This window comes from Panicum virgatum, chromosome 2K (genome assembly GCF_016808335.1).
Source record: "Panicum virgatum strain AP13 chromosome 2K, P.virgatum_v5, whole genome shotgun sequence".
NCBI classification, from domain to species: domain Eukaryota; kingdom Viridiplantae; phylum Streptophyta; class Magnoliopsida; order Poales; family Poaceae; genus Panicum; species Panicum virgatum.
In genome coordinates, this window is record NC_053137.1 from 21794264 (window position 1) to 21815447 (window position 21184).

The following is a 21184-nucleotide window of genomic DNA, read 5'->3' on the forward strand; positions in this document are numbered from 1 at the left end:
CATTACTTTTAAAGGTGGGTGAACCATTACCCGTCTCTGAAAATGAGCATTATTTCTCGAGGTGGGTAATGACATCGCCCGCCCCTAAAAATGGGCGAGTGATGACAATGATCCGCCCCTACAAATGTTCTCACGCGAAAAAAGTCTATAATTTTTTCATATGATCTCGGATGAAGACAAATTTTATATCAAAATTGTAGAGTTTGATGAGATATAAAATTTTCTAGTTGACAACTTTTTTATTTAAGGTCATTTAGTAGTCCAAAAAATATTATAAGTTTCCTAGTTTCAAAATCTACAAGTTTTGATTTGTTTTCAAACAACCTTGGATGTAGAATGTAGAGTAGTTCCATATCAAAGATTTAATGGTTAAATCTAAAATTTTATATAGTTTATACATTATTCATTTAAAAACATTTAGTATCACAAGATTATTTACTAGTTGTGCCCTACATATGGTTATTACTATATAGTATCTCATACAACTCAAGTTATATTTTCAAGTTTCCACAATCTTAACACATATACACTAAATCAAATTTGGCATATTTTTTCTGTATCTATAGTTCACAATAACCATAGTATAGAAATTTTGCTTTCTTTATTTTTTCTACTATATTTAAAGATTCAAATGAATTTTTAGAATAAAATGAAAAAAAAATTAGAGGGCGGGTAATGTCGTCACCCACTCTTGAAAATGAATTTGTAGAGGCGGGTCATGAGCTCACCTACCTCTACATTGATTTGTAGGGGCAGGCATATTATCCATCTCTACAAATCAACTTTTAGCTGCGAGAATTAGGGATGAATATCGCATCCATCCCTAAAAATACGTTCCTACCTGTCCCTATGATTACTTTTTGTATAGTAGTGGGGTGGGCTTGGGTGGAGTGTCCGAGCATCCCTCGGACGACCGTGGGCAAGCATTACCTTTTTATTTATTTTTTTGAAAGGGCAGCAAGAAAGTTGCTGCAAAGTTTTATTAGAAGGAACAGAAAAAATAAAAATAAAAACAACTTTACAATAAACCAGCCGGCCGTGGGGTCACTCCTTGCAAATGAAACAAACACAACGCGAAATCAAAAGACAAAAAAATCTCGAAAATATGCAAAAAAAATCTTTTGCTCCGTAGACACAGAATTAAATGTAAGAAATCTTTCCGCTCACTAAAGCAGTGTGACTACAACGCACCTACTCAAATCATCATCCGCTGTGTTGCCAGCCTCCCTTCACTCCCTCCACACAAGTTCGTGTCTCAGACCGAGCCAAGCATACACACAGTTGGAAAACAAGCCTCGCCATGTCACGAGACGATACTTCGCCTCCAACGTTCCCGGTGTCCTTTTCCATATTGGAAATTCTTTTCCACCAAGGGCTACCAAAACTACCGCTGTGATATCGTCACAAACCTGCCAGTTCATCCCTAGGAGAAGCACAACGGCTCGTCTGCCGACGTTGGCCTTCCCCTCAGGTTGCCGCGAGCGCGCTTGGATCCAGATGTAGCACAGAGGCGGAGATCGAGGGCGGCTCAGCCCGGCGAGGAGCCAGTGATGCGCACAACTGGATGGTGCCGACAAAACTGTCTTGTCAGCCGTTGTGTCGCGCCTGGTTCCCAAAATCTCCTGCATGGATCTTTTTCAGCTATCGAAAATTCTCACGCGCACTGGCACCTCGCCAGAGCTACTGCATGGATCCTCGATTTGTTTAGGGCTCTGTTTAGATTCATAAAATTTATATTAAAAAACATCACATTGAATGTTTGGATATATGCATAGAGTATTAAATAAAATTTATTTACAAAATATTTTGCACGGATGGGTTGTAAATCGCGAGACGGATCTAATAAACTAACTTAATCCATAATTTAAAACAGTGATGCCACAGTAACCATCCGCTAATCATAGACTCATTAAGCATATTAGATTCATCTCGCGATTTACAATCCATCTTTACAAAAAAAATTACAAATAGATTTATTTAGTACTTTGAAATAGCAAAAATTTATTTCAAAATTTTACCGTAAAGATCTAAACACGGCCGCGTAGCAGTTTATCCCGCTGGCCTTGAGCCGGCCTCTTTCCCGCAGTACCCTTCGACTAGCAGCGGCGGACCTAGCCAAGAAAATGAGCAGCCGCCTGCTAGTACAGAAGACTTTACAACTTCTCTGAACAGAAATTTGTCCATTGAAACAAAAGGAACTGAGTGTCAGCCTGCTGTGCCCTCGCTCGGGTCAACAACTCAACATAGGTCCGCACCTATCAACGAGGACGGAGCACGGAGGCCGCGGATTCCGAGCTATTGTCCGAGGCGGACAAGGAGGTTCTTATATTAAGGCAGTAGCACAAGCGATTCCGAGCTATACTATGTCCTGCTTTGAACTTACCAAAACCCTGTGTGATGATATCAGTAAGACGATATGCCGATTTTGGTGGGCTCAGCAAGGGGATGAGAACAAAATGCAGAGAAGCTGACCACTCGCGAAGACAGAAGGCTTGGGATTCAGAGACCTGCACCTCTTCAATATTGCTACGCTTGCAGCCTGTACATCAAGAGCCCCATGGGGAAGCCAAACAGGATGTTCTAAGCAGCTGCGTCCTTGCCCGTTTAAAACCGACGGCGTAGTCTGTAGTGGAGTTTGCTATGGGATTTATGTTTATGCAGTAATTTATCTTACTGTTTTGCAAATTTTGTGCCTGAAGTGAACAAGAGTGGCTTTTATGATACACTAGTGTTTTTTTGTTAGAAATTTAGGCAATTTCAGTACAATTTAATCCAGAAAAAGATAAACATGTTTGTGACATTAGATATGTGCACGTGTGATCTAAACGTGATGAACATATAGATGATACTTATTATCATAAGAAAAATATACCCAGCAGCAGAGCCGGATGCACTAGTCGACATAGTGCTTGTTGGTGTAGTCGTAACGCTCGATGCAGTGCAGAACGGAAGCAGTGCCGATCACCAAAGACACTGGGAAGAAGACGATCACCGCAGCTCCAGGAAGGAGAGGACGAAGCGAGTAGTCGTGCCGCAGCGACACTCCCCAAAAATGTGATTGCCGGCCTTCACCCGAGCAGGAGAACTCGTAGACGGCAGCGTTTCGGAGGCCTACTCTTCCTGTTCTTGTGCACGCAAGAACAGAAATGGGGAAAAACAGTCCGGCAGCAGAATCAATGGAATTGTTGTGTGTCAGTCAGGAGAAAGAGTGACCAACCGACACTTTTATCATGCGCATGCGGAAGGTGAAGTGCAGGAGGTGCCCTCTCATTTCCGCACTGTCATCAATCACCAGAAACTCCTAAGTTAAGGAGGAAAACTCCCGCAATTACTCGCAGAAACTCCCAACTTAAACAAGATAACTCTTGCATGCCTTGATAGACAAAACATCACATGCATGCATGTGTGTTAATAAGCGAAACTCCTGCACTTAATTGATTTTACGCATGCCATAGCCATGGGGGAAAGCTATTCATCGCGCGCGTGGGTGGCAGCGGAGCTGTCGCAGAAGCGAGCAACGCGCCTGTTCATCTTCCCCGGCGAGCTCCGGCCAGGGTTCGGGCCCTTCGGGGTTCCGGGTTGCCGGGTCCTGTGGCCTCCGGCGGCCTTAGAAGAGGGGGGAGGGGGGTAGGGAAGCCCGGCGGCGGAGGCGGGTTGTGGGCGGCGGCGGTCGGCGGCGGGGACGCCGCCGGCCGGGGGCGGCGGGGAGACATGCGGTGGCCCAGGCACCGGGCGGGGGAGCACGGGTCCGAGCTGATTAGTGTCGGCGGCGGCGGAGGGCAGCGGCGGAGGCGCCGGCGGCGGCGCCGGAGCCGGGGGAGGCGGGGGAAGGCGGGGGCGCGGCGCCGGGAGCTTCTGCGATGCATCGACGGCAAATCGCACAAAGCGATGAATAGACACCCCCATAGCCATGTCCATTCGGTCACAATTCCAAATGATATTAAACCATCACATGCACACTATTTATACATACAGGACTTAGAGTTTATTTGATATATTAAATATTATATGAGCAAAGCCCGTAATATATCCAACATTTTTCACCTTGCCCTTGAGCTGACGGGACAATGTGCATCAAGCTACGCTGCTGCTATTGGCGTAGTTCTTGGGAATGCCTCCTTACAATACCTGCGTTCATACTCGTTGCACGTCTGGTCGCTGGCTGTGCCCTGATTCCCCAACTATCACGTCGTGTTTTCGCCCACGCCACGACGGAGTCTCACAGTCCAGCTTACCCGTGCAGACGAACAGGTTGCAGCGAGCTCCACAGTTATTAATGAGCTGAGCAGCTCAACAGCGAGCAGTAGTGAATGGGAGACCCGAACGCGGTGATGGCGGCCCCACAAGCATGTATTTGCCTGCATTTTATCGGCGGCTCGCGAGACGTCAGCTGAGGAAATCTTTCTCTCCCTCCCTCCTCCACCTCAACTTATTGGCTGACGAGGCAGACGAATCGCCCACCACAATACTTGTTCTCATGCAATGCAGAACGATCATGGTGACGTCAGCATCAATGCTAAAGGATCATGGTCTTGTCAACTTTAATGACTTTCTCCTGTGGGTAAAATCGTAAAATCTACCCATAGTAAAGTTTTGAATTTTAGTCTCACTGAAATAAGCACTTTTGTTTAAAATGTCGATCCCAACGTTCACCTATCTGACGAAAACTTAAACGTGATCGAACTGAAACCAATTTGTGTGAAACTCAAAAATCGATGTTGCATAAAGCGCTCGATGCTTTTGGGCTGCATGAGGCCCATAGAAGGCCCGGCCCAATTGCAGAGGCTTCTTCACTAACCACGCCACCCCACCCTATCGAGCGAGCAAAATGTCGCTTGCGCCGCCTCCGCCTTCTTCCCCTCGCCTCCGCGCCTTCCGCCGCGACGGAACCTTCTCCTCCGCCGGCCGATCCCCCAGTATCACCGGATGCCTTTCTCCCCGCAGCGCTCTCTGCTCCTGTGGCCGCGCCGGACGCGCCTACTGCCTCTTCTCCGGCGGGGGCAACCGCAAGAAACAGGTGCGCGCGGCGCAGCATGCACCCCTTGATTGATTACTGATTTCAATTCGTAGCCCCGCAAATTCGTGGATTCCTTTGTAGTCGGATTTATCTGGGAAAATGGTTACCCAAGGTGGACGCCCGTCGTGAATCACGTCGTCATGTAATGTCAGCGTTGCAGGGTTGAGCTGTCTGTCCATGGGACTGACACATTGCGGGGTCAGTAGATGATGGGATCGGCAAAACGTGTTTACAGAATTCGATGGTTAAATGAGGACCTGTATGGGGGATCTGGTGGGAGTTTCTCCAAACCCCCTTGTTTAGTACCAGTGCATGCGTTTCTGTGTACATTTTTATGGGGATGTTTATAATGCTGAAATCTGTAATGTAGGCAGATAGAAGTTGAACCAGGTCAGATAGATTGCAATTGCAATGCTTATTCTGCTTGTGTCGTTTCTCTTCTGTTTGTTAGTTGTCGCTAATGTTTAGTCATTTAGACAGCCCAGTTGTTGCAAAATCATGCGTTAGCTCGGATTCAAAGATCGTGTTTGGCATACGATGCTGATATTCTTTATACTGAAAAAATCTGGTACTTCTATGTACAAGACTAGTGAGCTAAGTAGCACTACTGATTTCTGTGAGAATCCAAAATTACATACACAATATTAGCTTAAATTGTGCACAAATTTCCTCACAGGATGAAGCTAGGGGATGGCAAATTGTGCACAAATCCTAGTACTTTGATTCTTGTGGGGATGTATATAATGCTGAATAATGTAATGCTGCCACATAATAATAGAATAAATTTGATGACAAAACTTATCCTACTAGTTCATTTCCCCCCTTGTTCACTTAGTTTGAGCAACCTTGCACTTGTTGTCACAAAATTGTACATTTCCTAGGATGTAAATGTCCCTTTTTGGCATGCACCAGTTTTCTGTTTTAAAAAGAAGTGTTAAGTACTACTAAGCTATCAGACTAAGTAGTTCTACAGTTTTCTGCGTGAATCAAAACAACACATAAATATTATTGCAAAATTGAACAGTACTTTCCTGATAGGATGAAGCAAGGAAAGCTCTGGAAAATGCCCTGGGGCAGAAGAAGGCAGAGTTTGACAAATGGGATGTGGAGATTGAAAGGAGGCGACAAAGGGGGCGGCCTAGAGGTCCTGCTACTGGTGGTGGAGGATGGTCAGGAGGAGGCCTGTGGTTCAGGTGGCTTACCAGTGGAGGTTTCTGGGATGCAGCAAAACAAATTGTTCTTACAATCCTGGGCATTATCGCAGCGGTAAATACAAAATAGCCTTATTACCTTATTGAGCTCCCAATTCAAATATCTGCTAACTGTTGCTCATTTTTCTTTGCAGTTTTTCTTGATTGCAAACTTCAATGTTCTGGTAGCTGCTGTTATCAATTCATTGCTGCTAGTTCTGCGGACAATAAGGCGCACACTCTCCTTCATAGCTCGCTGTGTTTTCCAGGACGCATTGGTTGAAAGGCCTGGACCAAAATCAAGTACCCTAGACAACAGCAATGCGGCTGCATTGCCTGTGAAAGGAAGAGCTGGAATGTCTGCGACAGAAAGAGTTGTAAAGAAATGGGGAACGGACTGAAGTAGAGCACAGCTATTCTTGTTAGCTTTCGTATTGTTCAGAGTTTTTCTGTCATTTTACCCGTTGTTTGTCATGTTCATGTAGAAGATGAAAATGGTAGAAGTTCTAACTGGTCTCTGTGAATGATATCTTGCACATTTCGCAATTTTCTTGTAGCATATGATTGATCTGATCCCTGAACTTTTATCCACAATACTGAATTAAAGCCATTTTTATATCAGCTTTGCACACTCATTTTGAAGTATGAAGTGTGCAGAAACGTGTTTGGAATTGTTTTACTAGCAGCTGTCCTGATTCATTTTCTAAGCTCTCCCAACTTGCAAAGCGAGCTCTTTTCCTATGTTTCCTATGAGTTCTGGATCATTTAACATTGTCTCCAAGCTTGTTGCCAAAGATGAAATGTAGTCCGCTTTGTGTTGATATTTTTAAAAAAGTTTAATCATGTTTCAGGATTTCATGTGACATGTAATGTCAGTGCGAAATAAATATGATCATTTGGTGATTCTAAAAGGAACCGAACACAGTCACTTTTCAGCAATATAATAAATCGTAACCAACATGAACCTTCCAAATATTGTTTTAGTGCCAGACTTTCTGGATAAACACCAAAACATTGATGGAGATAGGCTATACCGAAATGATATAGCCTAGGCTTCATGGCTACTTGGCTCAATTTGTTCATTGACAATGATCGACGCCACAAAAGATTTACTCAAATTTGGGGATACAACTGCGAGCGACACAACACATTCAATTTCAACATCTAAACAGGATGCGTGATAAGCTATTTGACTTGAGGTAGAATAAAAACCAGCAATTTGCAACAATATATTGCTGATGCCGCTCATAAAAATCATTTCATCTGGAGCAGAATTCTAGTAGCTACCTGAGAGCTGGAACTGACAGCAGGGCACTTGAATTATACAGCTCCATATCAGGTCTACGGTAGTTCTGCAGTACAGAGGTAACATGCAGCACATAGTGCCTACAACTAACAACATAACAGTAACACCTTGGTTTCTGCATGTAACTATCACTCCAGCAGAAAAAGCTAATCATCATTCTCCTCGGCATCATCAGCTGGATCATTTTCCTTCTGTGGTAGAGACTCTTCATTTAGTTTCCTTCTCTTCTCCTTTTGTTTTTTGTTTGCTTCTGACCTTTTGTCTGCATTTTTGTTTCTGAATTCTGGAACAGAAAGAATGAGGAGAAATGAGGAAATGAATAAGATGGATCTAGAATAGATTTGACTACAAAAGCCTGAAAATAATTGTATGGAACTCATATGTCTTGGGTCGTTGGCAGAACATCATGCAAGCCTTGAGTATAAAAACTAGAAAAAGAATGGGACTTGATCTCCTAGAAATTCTAAGTGTATTGTTAATAACCTTTATATTAATAAATGCACCAAGACATTGAAAGCTTAAGCAAGTATAAAAATGAGTAAAGCCAGATGCCGTTTTACTGCCTTCACATATGGATAAATAAACCCATGGAGTATCTAATAAGGTGATTAACAGGATCATAGTAACAAGACTGACCTTGCAGTGAGGTCCTACATATGGATAACCACATGGAGTATCTAACAAAGTGAATAGTAGGACGAAGGTAACAATACTGACCTTGCAGTGAGATCCTAAGTGGCTCTACAAACTCTGAAAACTCCATCTCATCAAGCGCCTTGAGGACATCATCAGCATTGATGGTCTGCCTCTTTGATTCCTTGCACATATCATTGGCACTGCAGATAAAATCATCATCATAATATGATCACAGATGCATAAGGAGAAGCTGAATATGCTAAAATTGGAAGCCTTTATTGACCGGGAAAACTGGGAGCCTCTGGTTACGCTATGCAAGAACCCTTGCTTCAAGTTTTTCGATTACACAGGTTTCCCTTTCCATAACCCCCTTTCTAGTTAACGAGCATACAAAATTTCAGGACTACTCGCTTTTCCAATAGGCAGAAATTCTTCAATTTTCCTTAATTATCAGAAGATTAGATTGGGAAAAAAAAACGAACACTCCTGTTCAACAAATAGTACTCTGCTAACGCATTATCAAATTTCTTCATTTCTCCCCAGTTCCAAACCCCAACCCAAAAATAGGGAAACGGAGGACAAAGACACTGCAACAGTAATCACAATAAATCGTGGGCAATCTGAGTCCGAATCAGAGTGTAGCAGGGGGGGAATGGGGGGAGAGGCACGGACGTGGCGGAGAGGTAGTGGATGAAGATGCGCGCGCTCTCGGCGAACGCGGCCATGGCGTCCTTGTTGACGATGACCTCCGCGCCTTCCCCGCCGCCGGCGACGTGGGCGAGCTTGTCCTTGACCAGGCGGCGCACGATGGCCTTGGGCAGCTCCTCCACCTCCGCCTCGGCCATCGCGGCAGCCGGTGCCGGGGCGGGCTCCTCCTGCGCGGCGGCCGCCGGCTGCGGCTCGGCTTCCTTGGTGGCCTTCCGCGGCATCGTTCCTCCCTCCCTCCTCTGCTGCGCGCGGCGGCTGGCGGTGGCGGGGAGCAGCGAGAAGTGAAGTGGGAGCCGCGAACCCTAGCAAAATGGTGGCCTTTCCCGCGCTCTTCTCTCCCCCTTCCCGCCCACTGCTCCGCGTCGGAATTTCAGGGTGCGACGGGACGGGAAGGGCGGAAATAATCCTGTAGCTGAGAAATTTCTATATTTGACATTTAATTGAATTTATTATGAATGTCTCACCAAATTTAATATTTACTTCACATGCCCCTCAAAATTTGATATCCAAACTGCGAATTCTTTTAATATAGGTGCTGTTTCTCTTTTTTTTTCCTTCTTTCCTCCCCCTTTCTTCTCCCGAACCATGTCAAACGATCGAACAACTCTTGCTTATTAATTGTTAGAATTTGACGGAATCCTTCCCCAGTTCGGCTAAATCCCCTACCGCCGTTGTGAATTGTCTGCGCTAGCCACCGGTGCTGTGCAAGCGTATCACTCGCAGTTTGCCGCCATCCCGCGTGATAGCACGAGAGCTGGCACGATAGTAATGGCAACGGCTACGAGCACTCGAGCAGCAGCGGGGATATTACCAGTCTGGCGCAGCCTCTGGACCTCCATCTAGGCCGTGACCTCGCTGTGCTTGGTGGAGAATTGGTGATGGATCAGGGTTGGACATCCACGGTAAAGTTGTGCACGCAATCCGGGAGCGGGAAATCTATTCTCCGCATATGTGGAGCCGACGTGTTACGTAGCACAAGATGGGGAGGGCCTCCTCTCGACTCACCGTTGGCGAGCTAGGGGGAGGAGAGGGAGGAGCGGCCGCTGAAGGGGCTGTTGGTGGGGGGGAGGAGTGGCCGCCGACAGACTATAAGTTCTAAGTTGATGCGGTTCCAATGACCGTTGGATCTAGAGGGGGGTTCAGGGGCGGCGGCGGCCCGACGGTGGAGACGGGTTGGCAGGCGGAAGGCGAGGCGGCGTGGGAGCGCCGCCGGCCGGGCGGGGCCGGACATCCGGTAGGCGGCCACTGGTGGCGGGGACGAGGAGAAGGCGGTGCGGCCGCGGACGGGTGGCGTGGCAACGAATTTGGTTGGCGGCAACGACGGTGGAGGGTGGTGGCGGGGGCGCTGGGGGATGGTGATGGAAGGCAGGGGAGCAATAGCAAAGCTGCTTATACGATGGAATCACGGCCACCCCCGCGCGCTGCAATAGACGACCTCGTCCGGGAGACAGGGAGCCGTGGAGGTCGGGCGCTCCCAGGGGGCACTGCGTTGAGCCAAGGAGTTGGACGTGTGCAGTCTGCGTGGCCAAGGCGAGCGACCGAGCACTCTGGGAAGAGGAGGTCCTGCGATGGCGGCGGCCGCGAAGAGAGACGAGGGAGAAAAGAAAAGGACAGGGGCAAAACTGATGTAGGAGAATGAAAAAGGAAAAAGAAAAACTAAAAAAGCAAAAGAAAAGATGGAAAATAAGAAGAAGGGTAAAGAAACATTAATTAGTATTGAAACAATTCGCAACATTGCTATTAAATTTCGGAAGACGTATGAATTGAGGGTTAAATTCAGTGAGACGAGAGGAATTAGTCCGTCTGGTCCCTTCCTTTCCCCTTTCTACAGTAGAAGAGGGCGACTCGAGGGCGATCTCCGATTCCGGCGCTGATTTCGTCGGATCCTCTCACCTCCGGCGGCTCGTCGGCGCCGGAGGAGGGGGGATCCACGGAATCGGTGTCCGGTGTATATACCCTCCACTTGCTAGGCTTTGGTAGGTTAGGGTTTCATCTACCCACTCCAATGGTGTCGAGTGGGTTCTTTTGTCTCTGCTGTGTCGTCTCCGGAGATGGCGTGGATGGTTGCTATTTGGTCGGCGGCGGTGCGGCAGGTTTTGGCGCTGCGACCGGTGGGAGCTTCTTCATCATCTTCGGTGACGGAAGCGTGAGTATATATCTCCTGTTCTTTTGCGAAAGGGTGGGAGTTTGGGGCTTCCCCGCTGGCGGTTTGCTTGTCCAAGTTGCTGGGACCCTCAGCGACGGCGGACTGTTCTTCCGGTCGCCGGTTTCATGGCTGGCGACGACGGACTTCTTCTTCCTCTTTCACTTTGCCAAGGTGACGGCCTAGGTAGGGCTAAAAAAAAGAAAAAAAGACATTCATTCAACGAAATCGATACGCTTGGGGTTCCAGGCGTTGGCTCTTGCGGCAAATCCAAAGCTTGGAGTCCCTTGGCGAGGTGGGAGATGGATCTTGCTTGGTCTTGGCGTTGGCCTCCGGCCGACGGGACCGAAGACGATGGCGGCAACGCTCAGGAAGAAGATGGAGGTTGCCTGTTGTAATTTTCCTTTCTTCAGGGTGCTGTCTGTAAAATGGGGATGTACTGTGCTAATTTAATATAATCCCTCTTTCGCAAAAAAAATCAGTGAGACGTGTATTGAATGTCGAACATCAAAATTTCTCGTACGTAACATATGAATTAATTATGATGAAACTAGGAGAGGTTGTGAATTATCTATGTTTTTGCTTAATAAACAGAGAAAAGAAAACCTTGGAACATATGATTGCTTTTTTACAAGGACTCCTGTTAAAGAAGAAAATAATTCTGCTCACCACAGCATATTACACGTGGCGATGTGCCATTTGTTCAGCAGCCGGATCAACACACATTTATTATGCAAATAAATAGACTTAAAAATAAAAAAAATTAAGGCGTGTTGCGACGACCTCTTGCCCCTGAAGCGAGAATCATATACCACTAGACCAAACACCCATTCTGTTTGGGACTGATATTTCACCTTAATTGACAGTGTTTATTGGTAACTAGGGCATTCTGGCCTCAAGCCCTCAACACGAACCAAACGAGATTCAGTGAGCAAGTCACAATGTAACTTTCGGCCTCTTCTGACCGTTGATCAGGAATAATCAACGCCACCTCAATGCAAATAATACCGAGCTACATCGAAGCTGTTCGGCTGGTAGAATAAATAGTACTCGGCTGATAGAATAAATAGTATTATGTGAGAGAAAATAATTCGAGATAAGCCGTGCCAAGATCAGCCGAATAGTCCAAATAACAGAAGGAGCGGACGGTTACAGTTATCGTGCTAGAGTGCTCACTCTACAGTGATTCCTCTGTTGTTTTCAATCCGACGCTCAAGGAGGTGCCCAGAAATAATTGCAGTTGCACGTGTTACTGTGATTCGAAGCATAGCAGAAGCTCGTTGCTGCTTGGTGATCGGTGGGCCCAGCTATGGTGTTTCTTCCTCCTCGTGACGCCAACAGCTTCTTCCTCCTTATGATGCTGCCAGGTTAGAGTGGGAGGTGGCCAGGTGGGGAAACGACAAGGGGTTGGGACTTGGGAGGTGGGGGGAGCAGCCCTCAGCGAGGGCCGTCGGCCAGAGTGGTGGTCGAGGCGGCGGTTTTAGAGTTTGGGGCTTCTGGGTGGAGGCAGCTCCATGGCCGACGGTTATAGAGGGAAGGTCGCAGGTGGGGGCAGCTTGACAGTGATGGCGGTTCGACTGGTGGCGTGGAAGCGTAGCTAGCAGAGCGAAGTTGGACCTATACTGGGCGGTGACCTATGGCGAAAAGGTTGAGGTCGATGACCAGCGCGGCTCAGACGGAGGCGGCCACTGGGGTGGGGCCAAGCTGCAGATGGGCTGTGGTGGGCCTTCTGACTGCGAACTACGCTCGGGGTGGCTTATTTGTTTTTTTTTCTTTTTGAGAAACAATGGGTGGCCTCTGGGTGTCACTGAATCCCTTTCCGACAGAAACGGCCCGGCCCAATGAAAACCCTAACGCAGGGAGCTCGTTCCTCCCCGGGGTATAAAATGGAGGGGCCGCCGCCCTGCCCACCTCACCCGCCCATTCCCGCACGAAGCCGACGAGTCGCCGCCGCCGCGCAAGAGCTTGTGAGGGGCTTCGGAGGAAGGCCGGGTAAGGCAGGATGCAGATCTTCGTGAAGACCCTGACGGGGAAGACCATCACCCTCGAGGTCGAGAGCAGCGACACCATCGACAATGTCAAGGCCAAGATCCAGGACAAGGAAGGTAGGGTGCCATCGTGCCCAATCCTATCCCATCTACCCATCTCATCCAGCCGGCCTTTGTAGTGTCCTGGCTGATTGATTCCTCTGCCTGGATCCGTGCAGGCATCCCGCCGGACCAGCAGCGCCTGATCTTCGCCGGGAAGCAGCTTGAGGATGGCCGCACCCTTGCCGACTACAACATCCAGAAGGAGTCCACCCTCCACCTCGTCCTCCGCCTCCGCGGTGGCATCATTGAACCCTCTCTCCAGGCGCTCGCCCGCAAGTACAACCAGGACAAGATGATCTGCCGCAAGTAAGCACCTTTTTTTTTTACTCTGGTTGCCACCCTCCTCGCTTCTGTAACCTTTCTGTATGTTCTCCTTTAATGTTGTTTTCTGGATGGATATGTATTTGCCTGTCAGATTTGTTATTATTGTACCATTATGTTGTAGATGACGATCTGTGAGATTTTCGTTTATAGTTTGATTGGTACGCGATTGGACGCAATTGGAACTGTGGGTTCGTAACTCCCTGACCAGTATGTGTGGCAATGGGTTTCCCCATGGGTCCAGAGATTGATCCCCACCCATACTTTGTCATCTGCCTAGCCCACTCCAGCAGTTGATTTTCACGGGTGGGAAATTTGATTATATACATCTGCTGTGTCATCCTATTATCTTTATTACATTTCATCTGATTAGTGGTTTGGATGGAGTGATGAATCAATTAGATGTGCGAAAGTCTCTTTGTGAGCTTAACTTTTGAGGCATACATTCTGTCTGACCTCCCAAGCCACTGATTAATATTTCACTGCAGTTGTTAGTACATGTTTTGTTTCAATGGTTAGTTTGCCATTGCCTCTGTTTTTGCCCATCTCCGTGGAGTGCTATCAGTTTTTGATCTACCCTGGCAGGGGTGATGAATCAATTAGATGTGCGAAGTTAACAACTTAACATATGAGCTTAACTTTTGAGGCATATAATTTGTCTGACCTGTCAAGGCACTAGTATTTGGCAACGTTCTTGAAACTTGTTTAGTCTGTTACTGGGCCTCCTCTTATGAACTTTCCCTTAGATGTTGCCTTTTTTCTTGTTCTAGAGGTTTTTATGGCTTGAGTTTTCTTCAATTGCAGTGTGGTTTGCACTGTTTTTTTGTGCTTTTGTAGCATAATTGATTGGCAGGAATGATGAATCAATTAGATGTGTGAAGTTACTTTATGAACTTAACTTTTGAGGCATAAATTTTTGTCTGACCTGCCAATCTTAGAAACAGCACATCGCTTCTGATTTCTGTTGCATTTTGGTGCTCGTCTATTTATATGTTGTGGCTATTTTGCTTTGCTTGTGATCATCACCACAAGGGATAATGCATCTAACGAGTTTTTTCAATTTGCTCCCAGGTGTTATGCACGTCTTCACCCCAGGGCAGTCAACTGCCGCAAGAAGAAGTGTGGCCACAGCAACCAGGTAAACATCGTTTTCTTGAGCCAAATTCTTCTCCTTGGGGATTATTACATAATTATCTTATTATATTCTTTGGATTTGTAATTAAGTTGATAGTAGTAATGGAGTTGGTAGCAATGTGCCGGGTCATATATCCAAAGCCATGGCAATTTCTCTGTATCATATGATGCTTGGGGATATTTAAGGAAGTAAAAAGTGTTTGGAGCATTATATGGTTTGCTAGTTATTATTTTGCTGGCGACTTGTTTACTAGTTTTACAAGAGCTTTTCTTTTTGCGGATGATGCAAATATCTGATATGTTCCGTGTGTTTGTCCCCATTTCAGCTGAGGCCCAAGAAGAAGATCAAGAACTGAGGCATGGCGTATCGGTTCCATGGGTCGTCCGGATCAACTAGAGCGTCCGAATTTAAGTTTTTGCAGCTGCATAATGCTCCTCTGATTTGAGTCAGAACTTAGTGGTCTTTCTGTTCAGGGTCTTCAGCATGTATTTGCTGGCATAAATTTGTGACAGAAATTCGGGTTTATATTATATGGTAAGATTATAACTCTATAAATTCGTGGTCGTCGATACTTGTGTTCTTCGTGTGCTGTTTCGGATCGAATCTCGTCTTGTGTCTCCACTGTTGTCTCTCCTGTTATGGATTGTTATCTCTGCGTAACAGCTTAGGTTAAGCCCGATTCCGCTTGGTGTTGCCAGATTGTGATCGTGTGCTGGGGAGAGGCGGCTGGGTTTCTGTTTGGGCTTTACTCGGATCCTAACGGGCTTTGAGCAATCCGGAAGGGCAGGATTTCGCTGAGCCTCGCGCCGCTCGCGTTAACGCGTATTGTTTTAGTCCCACATCGTCCGCGCACGTCTAGTCGCCGTCACATATAGGGCCTGTTTGGTTTGGCGCCTATGGCGCCACACCGTGCCTAAGCTGCGGCGGCCGATTCGGCTGCCACACCTGCGGCGCGGGATGTGTGGCGCGGTGTGGCGCCGTAGGTCACGAACCAAACACGCCCATAATTCGCGATCCTGACGCGTCTCTCGCCGCGCGGCAAGCGCGGTTAGCACATGTGATCCTGGTTTCTGATTCGAGTCAAGGTACAGTGCTCTCTCCTATGCTGCCACAATTACCCTTGGAATGAGGTACTGACTTTGCAAACTGGTGACGCCGTGCGGCATGCACGGCTAGCAAAAATAAATCACCAAGCCATGTTGTCAGGGTCAGGTTCTCGAAGGAAGCCAAACCCCGCATAGGGTTGTTGCCATCCTGCAACCGGGGGTACACAGCGCGGCGCCACCATTGGTTCGACAATAAAAATAATACATATATGCTAACCGATGAACAGGAATTTCATTGCAGGTTGGCAACCCTTTTTTTGGTGTGATTTAATAAAAAAATTTATATCTCTATACTAAATTATTTTTAGCACTACAGTTTACTAATCAATATATTTATAATATGGGTTGACCGTAGCAAAGACTTCAACTGTGCAAGACTTCTCTGAAAATTGGCTCTACTTTAGGGATGGAACATTGAAATTTGGGGCTAGTTTATGTTTGACGGTATTGCTAGGTCGAATCCAACTGCCAAAAATAATTGAAGACCTTGTTTGGTTCAATTGTGCTTATAATAAGACCCAAAAAAGCCTGTTAGCTTCCAAACATCAGGGCTTATTTAGTGACTTATTGTAAGCACCCCATAAGTACCTTGAGGGTGTGCTTATTGTGCTTGTTTGCTGGTGGGATCCACCACATACTTCCACTTGGTTCCCCCTTTTCCACCCCATACCCCTCCAACCCTATCGGGTTTAAAATTAGTTTGCAACATTGATTGGGAGTAAAACTGGTAGAAAAAAATATGGATGCTTATTTTAATCATACATCTCCAAACATGTCTGAAGCTTATTTTAAGCCTATCATTGCTGCGTGCTTATTGGCTTAAAATAAGCCTCCACTTCCCGAACAAGCTCGAAGTATAATTCTTCTTACAACTGTTCAACAATTACAGTATGTGCATCGTGTGCGTGTGTAGTGGTAGTAGTTTTTGTTGTTGCTGATTGTGGTGGACCTATCCAGTCTGAGCTTAAATTATTCTTAATCGATATAATGGGCAGCTCTTGCCTGTTCGTTTCAAAAGGATATGCATCGTGTCATTGTGTGAGTTTACAGCTGTCAGAATAATGGGCAGCTCTTGCTTGTTCGTCTGAATATGTGATACGTACATCGGCATATTTTGGGACAACTTAGGCTTTTACCATCATATCCACACCAAACTAATGGATGCACAAATTTCTCCCAATTTGTGGCTTCAGAAAAGTGGCATGCTGATCACTAGCAAATAAATTTTGTTCCAAAATGAATCTTGCACATTCTTATCAGTGCAACTGTAGCGAAAATGGACTCTCATGCCATATTTCAATATAATATTTTGGCGATTGATGACACACACAACACTTGGACTAATATATGTGTTAAGATGATCATTATCAGGCTTATAGGTACAAGGGATGAAAAGATACAAAACCCCGAAGAAATCAGGTCGAAAGGACCAAGACATAGGTAATTTGCACTCACCGGTTAAACCGACGTGAGGCAAATTACACTCACCGGTGCAATGGGCTCAGTAGAGACCAAGTAAACAGAGTGCACCGGATGAACCGATGATGGGAAAAGATGTATCATCGGTACAACGGATCCAGAAGCTAAGGCTAGGGTTCAGCACCGGTTAGACCGGCGATGCTCAAATTGAGCGTCGGTACAGTTGTCCAGAGACTCCATTTTTCAGGGGTTTCTGAGCTTGCACTCACCGGTTAAACCGATGATGATTTCAAGAGCGTCGGTACAATTGATCAAGTAGCCGTTGGAGCAGTAACGGCTAGTAGCTGGGAAAAAGCATTCACCGGTTGAACCGGTGATGACAAAACTAGAGCGTCGGATCAACCGGCGTTCAGGAATTCTGTCAGCCTTTCCCAACAGCTCTTTTGGGGTGTGTGGGCTATATATACCCCCCAAGGCCAGTTGCTGCATATGGTTGGACGCCAAAAAGATTGAAGGAAGTGTTGCCCAAGCAAATCATCATCTCCAACCATCCTAGCAGAGCTTAGTGTCATATCTAGCTTGTGAGAAGCTTTGAGAGAGTGCTTTGTGCACTTGTATAGGCTTAGTTCTTGAGAGAGCTAGCTTAAGAGAAGTCTTGCCGAGGCAAATAAAGCATTCCCGTCGACGACCCTCCGACTTGGTGTGGAGCGGTGCCGACACTTTGTACGGGGGAAGAGGAGACCCCCTCCTTGGTGGAGAAGCTCCGTAGTGGATTTCGGCCGGGTGACCGAGAGAGACGGTGGTGGTGCACGAGACTCGGTGTCTTGTGGGCACTTGCCTTTGCTTGCCGGTGCGCCTTGGTGGCCTAGTGCAAGACGGTGATCGGAAGAGCCTCGGTGTCCCGTGGACGTAGGCGTTTGAGCCGAACCACGTTACATGACCGTGTCTACTCGGTAGTTTGCATCCCTCTTGCCCTTACCACTTTACTTACCGTATTACGTTTCCGCATTTACTCTATCTTGCGTGCCTTTACTTTTCTAGTTAATTTGATTAGAATTGGCTATAGGTTGCAAGTCTTTTGGGGTAAGTAGAGAGTATCATAGATAAACCTTAGTAATAACTAGCATGTGTAGGACGTGTTAGGTTTATCTTATGCAAATAGTTTGAGCCCTAGGTTAGAAAGCGAATTAGCGACCCTATTCGCCCCCTCCCCCTCTAGGGTCGAACACCCCGGTGATCCTTACAATTGGTATCAGAGCCTGGTCTCACACCTCTTACGAGGATTAGCCAATTCCATTGGTAAATTTGTGAGTAAGCTCGTAGGAGACCCGTCGACTTCACCGTCGAGTGAGTATCATGTCCGGGGAAGGGATGAGTACTGATAGGGCTCTGTTTTTCGATGGCACGGGTTTTCCTCGATGAAAAGTGCTTATGCAAGCACATCTCCAAGCCCGTGGGCTTGATGTTTGGCGTGTCACCGAATTAGGCAAGAAAAATGAGACTAAGGCCGAGAGACAATATGATGCCATTTCAAAATCAATTCTATTATCCGCTTTATGTGATAGTGTGTTTAATCGTGTTTATGCTTGTGAAGATGCTCATAAGCTATGTACGCAAATCATCGAGAATCATGAGGACACAAAGGATGTTGCCAATCAAAAATATCATATTCTCGGCGGGGAGCTTAGTAGCTTTAAACAACTTCCAAATAAAAATGCTCATGACATGTACTCACGATTAAATATTCTTGTCAATGAAATTAATGCCTTAGGTCTCAATCAAGTTGAGGATTGGGAGATTAACCGGAAGATCCTCTGAAGCCTTCGCAAGCCCGACTACGACATTATCAACTCACTCTTGCAAAAGAAGACTTGGTCAAGCTTACACTAAACCAAGTCATCAATTAAATCATCGCCCATGAATATAGTATGGGGATGACAAAGAAGAAGGAGCAAGAGTCCACCTCTTCTTCAAGCCATAAGAGTCTCGCCGCCAAGCACTCATGCAAGCACCAACCAAGGCGACAAGACTCATCAAGCTCAAGTAAACAAGAAGAAGAGGATGAGAAAGATAGTGATGATGAATCAAGTACATGAGCATGTACATGAGCTCTATGAGCTTGGGTACAAAACACTCATTAGAGGGAGTGCGGTTGGGATGGAGAAGATGGCGAAGAAAAAGAACAAGTCAAGACCCCAAGCTCTCTCCGCCATCTGCAAGCCCAAGAAAGGTGGTGAAAGCTCAAGTAAAAAGAACAACAAAAATTCCAAGAGCTCCACCACTCATCGCCCTCGGAGGACATCACCACCACCCATGTGTCTTATGGCAGTAGGTAATAACGATGTAAGTGATGACTCCTCCTCCAATGATGAATCCGATGTTGAAACTGATGAAACTAGTGAGATGATGACACTTCTTTATAATCAACAAGAACATCTCACTAAACAAAGTAAAGAAATCAAAGCTCTCAAGGCTAAAGAAAAACTTCATGCTTCATTTGTCTCAAGATATGAGAACTTGCTAAACAAATTTAATTTGTTAGACAATGAGCATGAAGAGCTTAAAAAGAAATATGGGAGCCTTGAATCTAAAAGTAGATAATCATCGGATGAATCTTTCCCTTGCAATATTCCTTGTGCAATTCCTATTATCAAAGTAGATGCGTCTACCTCTTGTGATCTAACCCCATGCAATGAGGATGTGATTGTAGAAACATGTGATGATCTCATTGCAAAGGAAAATGATGAGCTCAAACAAGAGGTAGAAAGGCTAATGGCGGATTTGAGGTGGCTCAAAGGAAAGTACACTCAAGAGAAAGCCCAACCTTCTCAAGATAACCCCCTCAAGGGCGTGAACAAGCTTGAGAAGGGAGAAACTATGACTTGCTTCAAGTGTCACAAAGAAGGCCACAAGTCCTACCAATGCAAGGAAAAAGAGGGCCAAGCAAAGGGCAAAGAAAACGGCAAGCCCAAGAACTTGAACAAAAGCAAGAAGGGCCACAAGAAGGCTAAGGAGATCAAGAAAAACACATCTCCATACTTGAAGGCCTCATTGGTGTACACCAAGACCACCCACAAATTCAAGCAAAAGAGCGACCGCTACATTCTCAAGAAGAAGGAAAATGGCAAGGTGGTTGCTCATGCCATGGGGTGGAGATATCAAGGATTGAACCGGCCTATTTGGGTGCTGTAACACCCGGATTTAAAATTTGTTTGAAATTGAAAAAAAAATTGTTCAAATTTGAAATGTTTTTATTTCAAAAAGATCTTTGCTTTTGTAAAAAAAACATATCTTTCTCTTCTTCCCCTTCTAGCCCAGCCCACTCCTCCCTCCCTCCTTTCTTCCTTTTCTGCGCAGCAAAACCGGCCCATCCAGCCCAAACCGCTTCCTCTCCCTCTTTGTCACTGCCAGCCGGGCCCCGCCCGTCAGCTCCATCTCCTACCTCCCACCGCCTCGCCTTCCCGCAGTGCAAGCGCCGCCGGCCGCCCAAGCCCCACGGCCGCACGCCTCCCTCCCCTCCCGCTCCACTTCAGCGCGCCTTTAATGCCGCCACCACCCCTTCGCCTCCCCCTCCTTCCTCTTTTGAAACGGCTGCCACCACCGAGGCCTTTAATGGCCGGCTGTCGAGCTTCGCCGCCCCTTTCCCTCCCCGCCGACCTCTCCTCTCCCTCCCTCGGCCTATAAAGGGCAAGCCTAGCCCGCGTGCTTTCCCCTTCCCCGCTCCTCGCCCTCGCTCTCTCTCTCTCTCTCGCGCGCGCGCAGCGCCGCCGCCGTGCTCGGAGCACCTCCACCGCGCCATCGATCTCCCTCTCCGCCGCCTTTCCTCGCTAACCAAGCGCAGCCGGAGCTCCGCCTTGAGGTGAGCAAGGTAGCCACCTCGTTTCCCTCTCGTTCTCCCTCTCCTGCGCTGAGGATTGCTCGCCAGAGCACCACATCCGCCCCTCGCCGCTGTGCGCCCTCTCCGACCAATGCAGCACCTCCCCGACCCCTCCATCGTCTTCCCCGTGCTCTCCTCTCCCTCCTAGGCTTCTCCGCGCGCGAAACTGAGCCCCGGAGCGCAGATTCTGGCCGATTTCGGTGACCCGCCGCCGTAGATCGCTCGTCGCCGGCGAC

General features: G+C 47.0%; 3 protein-coding genes and 3 non-coding genes across 8 annotated transcripts; 5 read left to right on the plus strand and 1 right to left on the minus strand.

Annotated features, from left to right (window-relative positions):
- Positions 1–4806: 4806 nt before the first annotated feature.
- Positions 4807–6852, plus strand: LOC120671477. Of its 2 annotated transcripts, XM_039951822.1 has the most exons (4): positions 4807–5017; positions 6056–6283; positions 6363–6392; positions 6477–6852. In XM_039951822.1, exons 1-4 carry the CDS (start codon positions 4829–4831, stop codon positions 6606–6608), a joined length of 579 nt encoding a protein of 192 aa, XP_039807756.1. In that variant the 5' UTR covers positions 4807–4828; the 3' UTR covers positions 6609–6852. The 2 variants fall into 2 exon arrangements, with proteins under 2 accessions (XP_039807756.1, XP_039807746.1); XM_039951812.1 differs by having other exon boundaries at positions 6363–6828.
- A 437-nt stretch (positions 6853–7289) lies between these two features.
- LOC120671488 (DNA polymerase epsilon subunit 3-like) lies at positions 7290–9250 on the minus strand. Of its 2 annotated transcripts, none has more exons than XM_039951834.1 (3): positions 8822–9250; positions 8150–8349; positions 7290–7796 (listed from the first exon to the last, which is right to left on the minus strand). In XM_039951834.1, the coding sequence occupies exons 1-3, from the start codon at positions 9076–9078 to the stop codon at positions 7660–7662; spliced, it is 594 nt and encodes a 197-aa protein (XP_039807768.1). In that variant the 5' UTR covers positions 9079–9250; the 3' UTR covers positions 7290–7659. The 2 variants fall into 2 exon arrangements, with proteins under 2 accessions (XP_039807768.1, XP_039807776.1); XM_039951842.1 differs by having other exon boundaries at positions 8231–8349; positions 8822–9246.
- Positions 9251–12895: 3645 nt separating this feature from the next.
- Positions 12896–15163, plus strand: LOC120671497 (ubiquitin-60S ribosomal protein L40-1). The gene is made up of 4 exons (XM_039951855.1): positions 12896–13105; positions 13207–13396; positions 14483–14549; positions 14872–15163. The coding sequence occupies exons 1-4, from the start codon at positions 13003–13005 to the stop codon at positions 14899–14901; spliced, it is 390 nt and encodes a 129-aa protein (XP_039807789.1). The 5' UTR covers positions 12896–13002; the 3' UTR covers positions 14902–15163.
- LOC120696367 lies at positions 13787–13876 on the plus strand. Its single transcript, XR_005684143.1, has one exon. It is a non-coding gene; the product is annotated as a small nucleolar RNA Z266 (small nucleolar RNA).
- On the plus strand, positions 13988–14084 carry LOC120696368. The gene has a single exon (XR_005684144.1). It is a non-coding gene; the product is annotated as a small nucleolar RNA Z266 (small nucleolar RNA).
- LOC120696365 lies at positions 14256–14345 on the plus strand. The gene has a single exon (XR_005684141.1). It is a non-coding gene; the product is annotated as a small nucleolar RNA Z266 (small nucleolar RNA).
- Positions 15164–21184: the final 6021 nt, after the last annotated feature.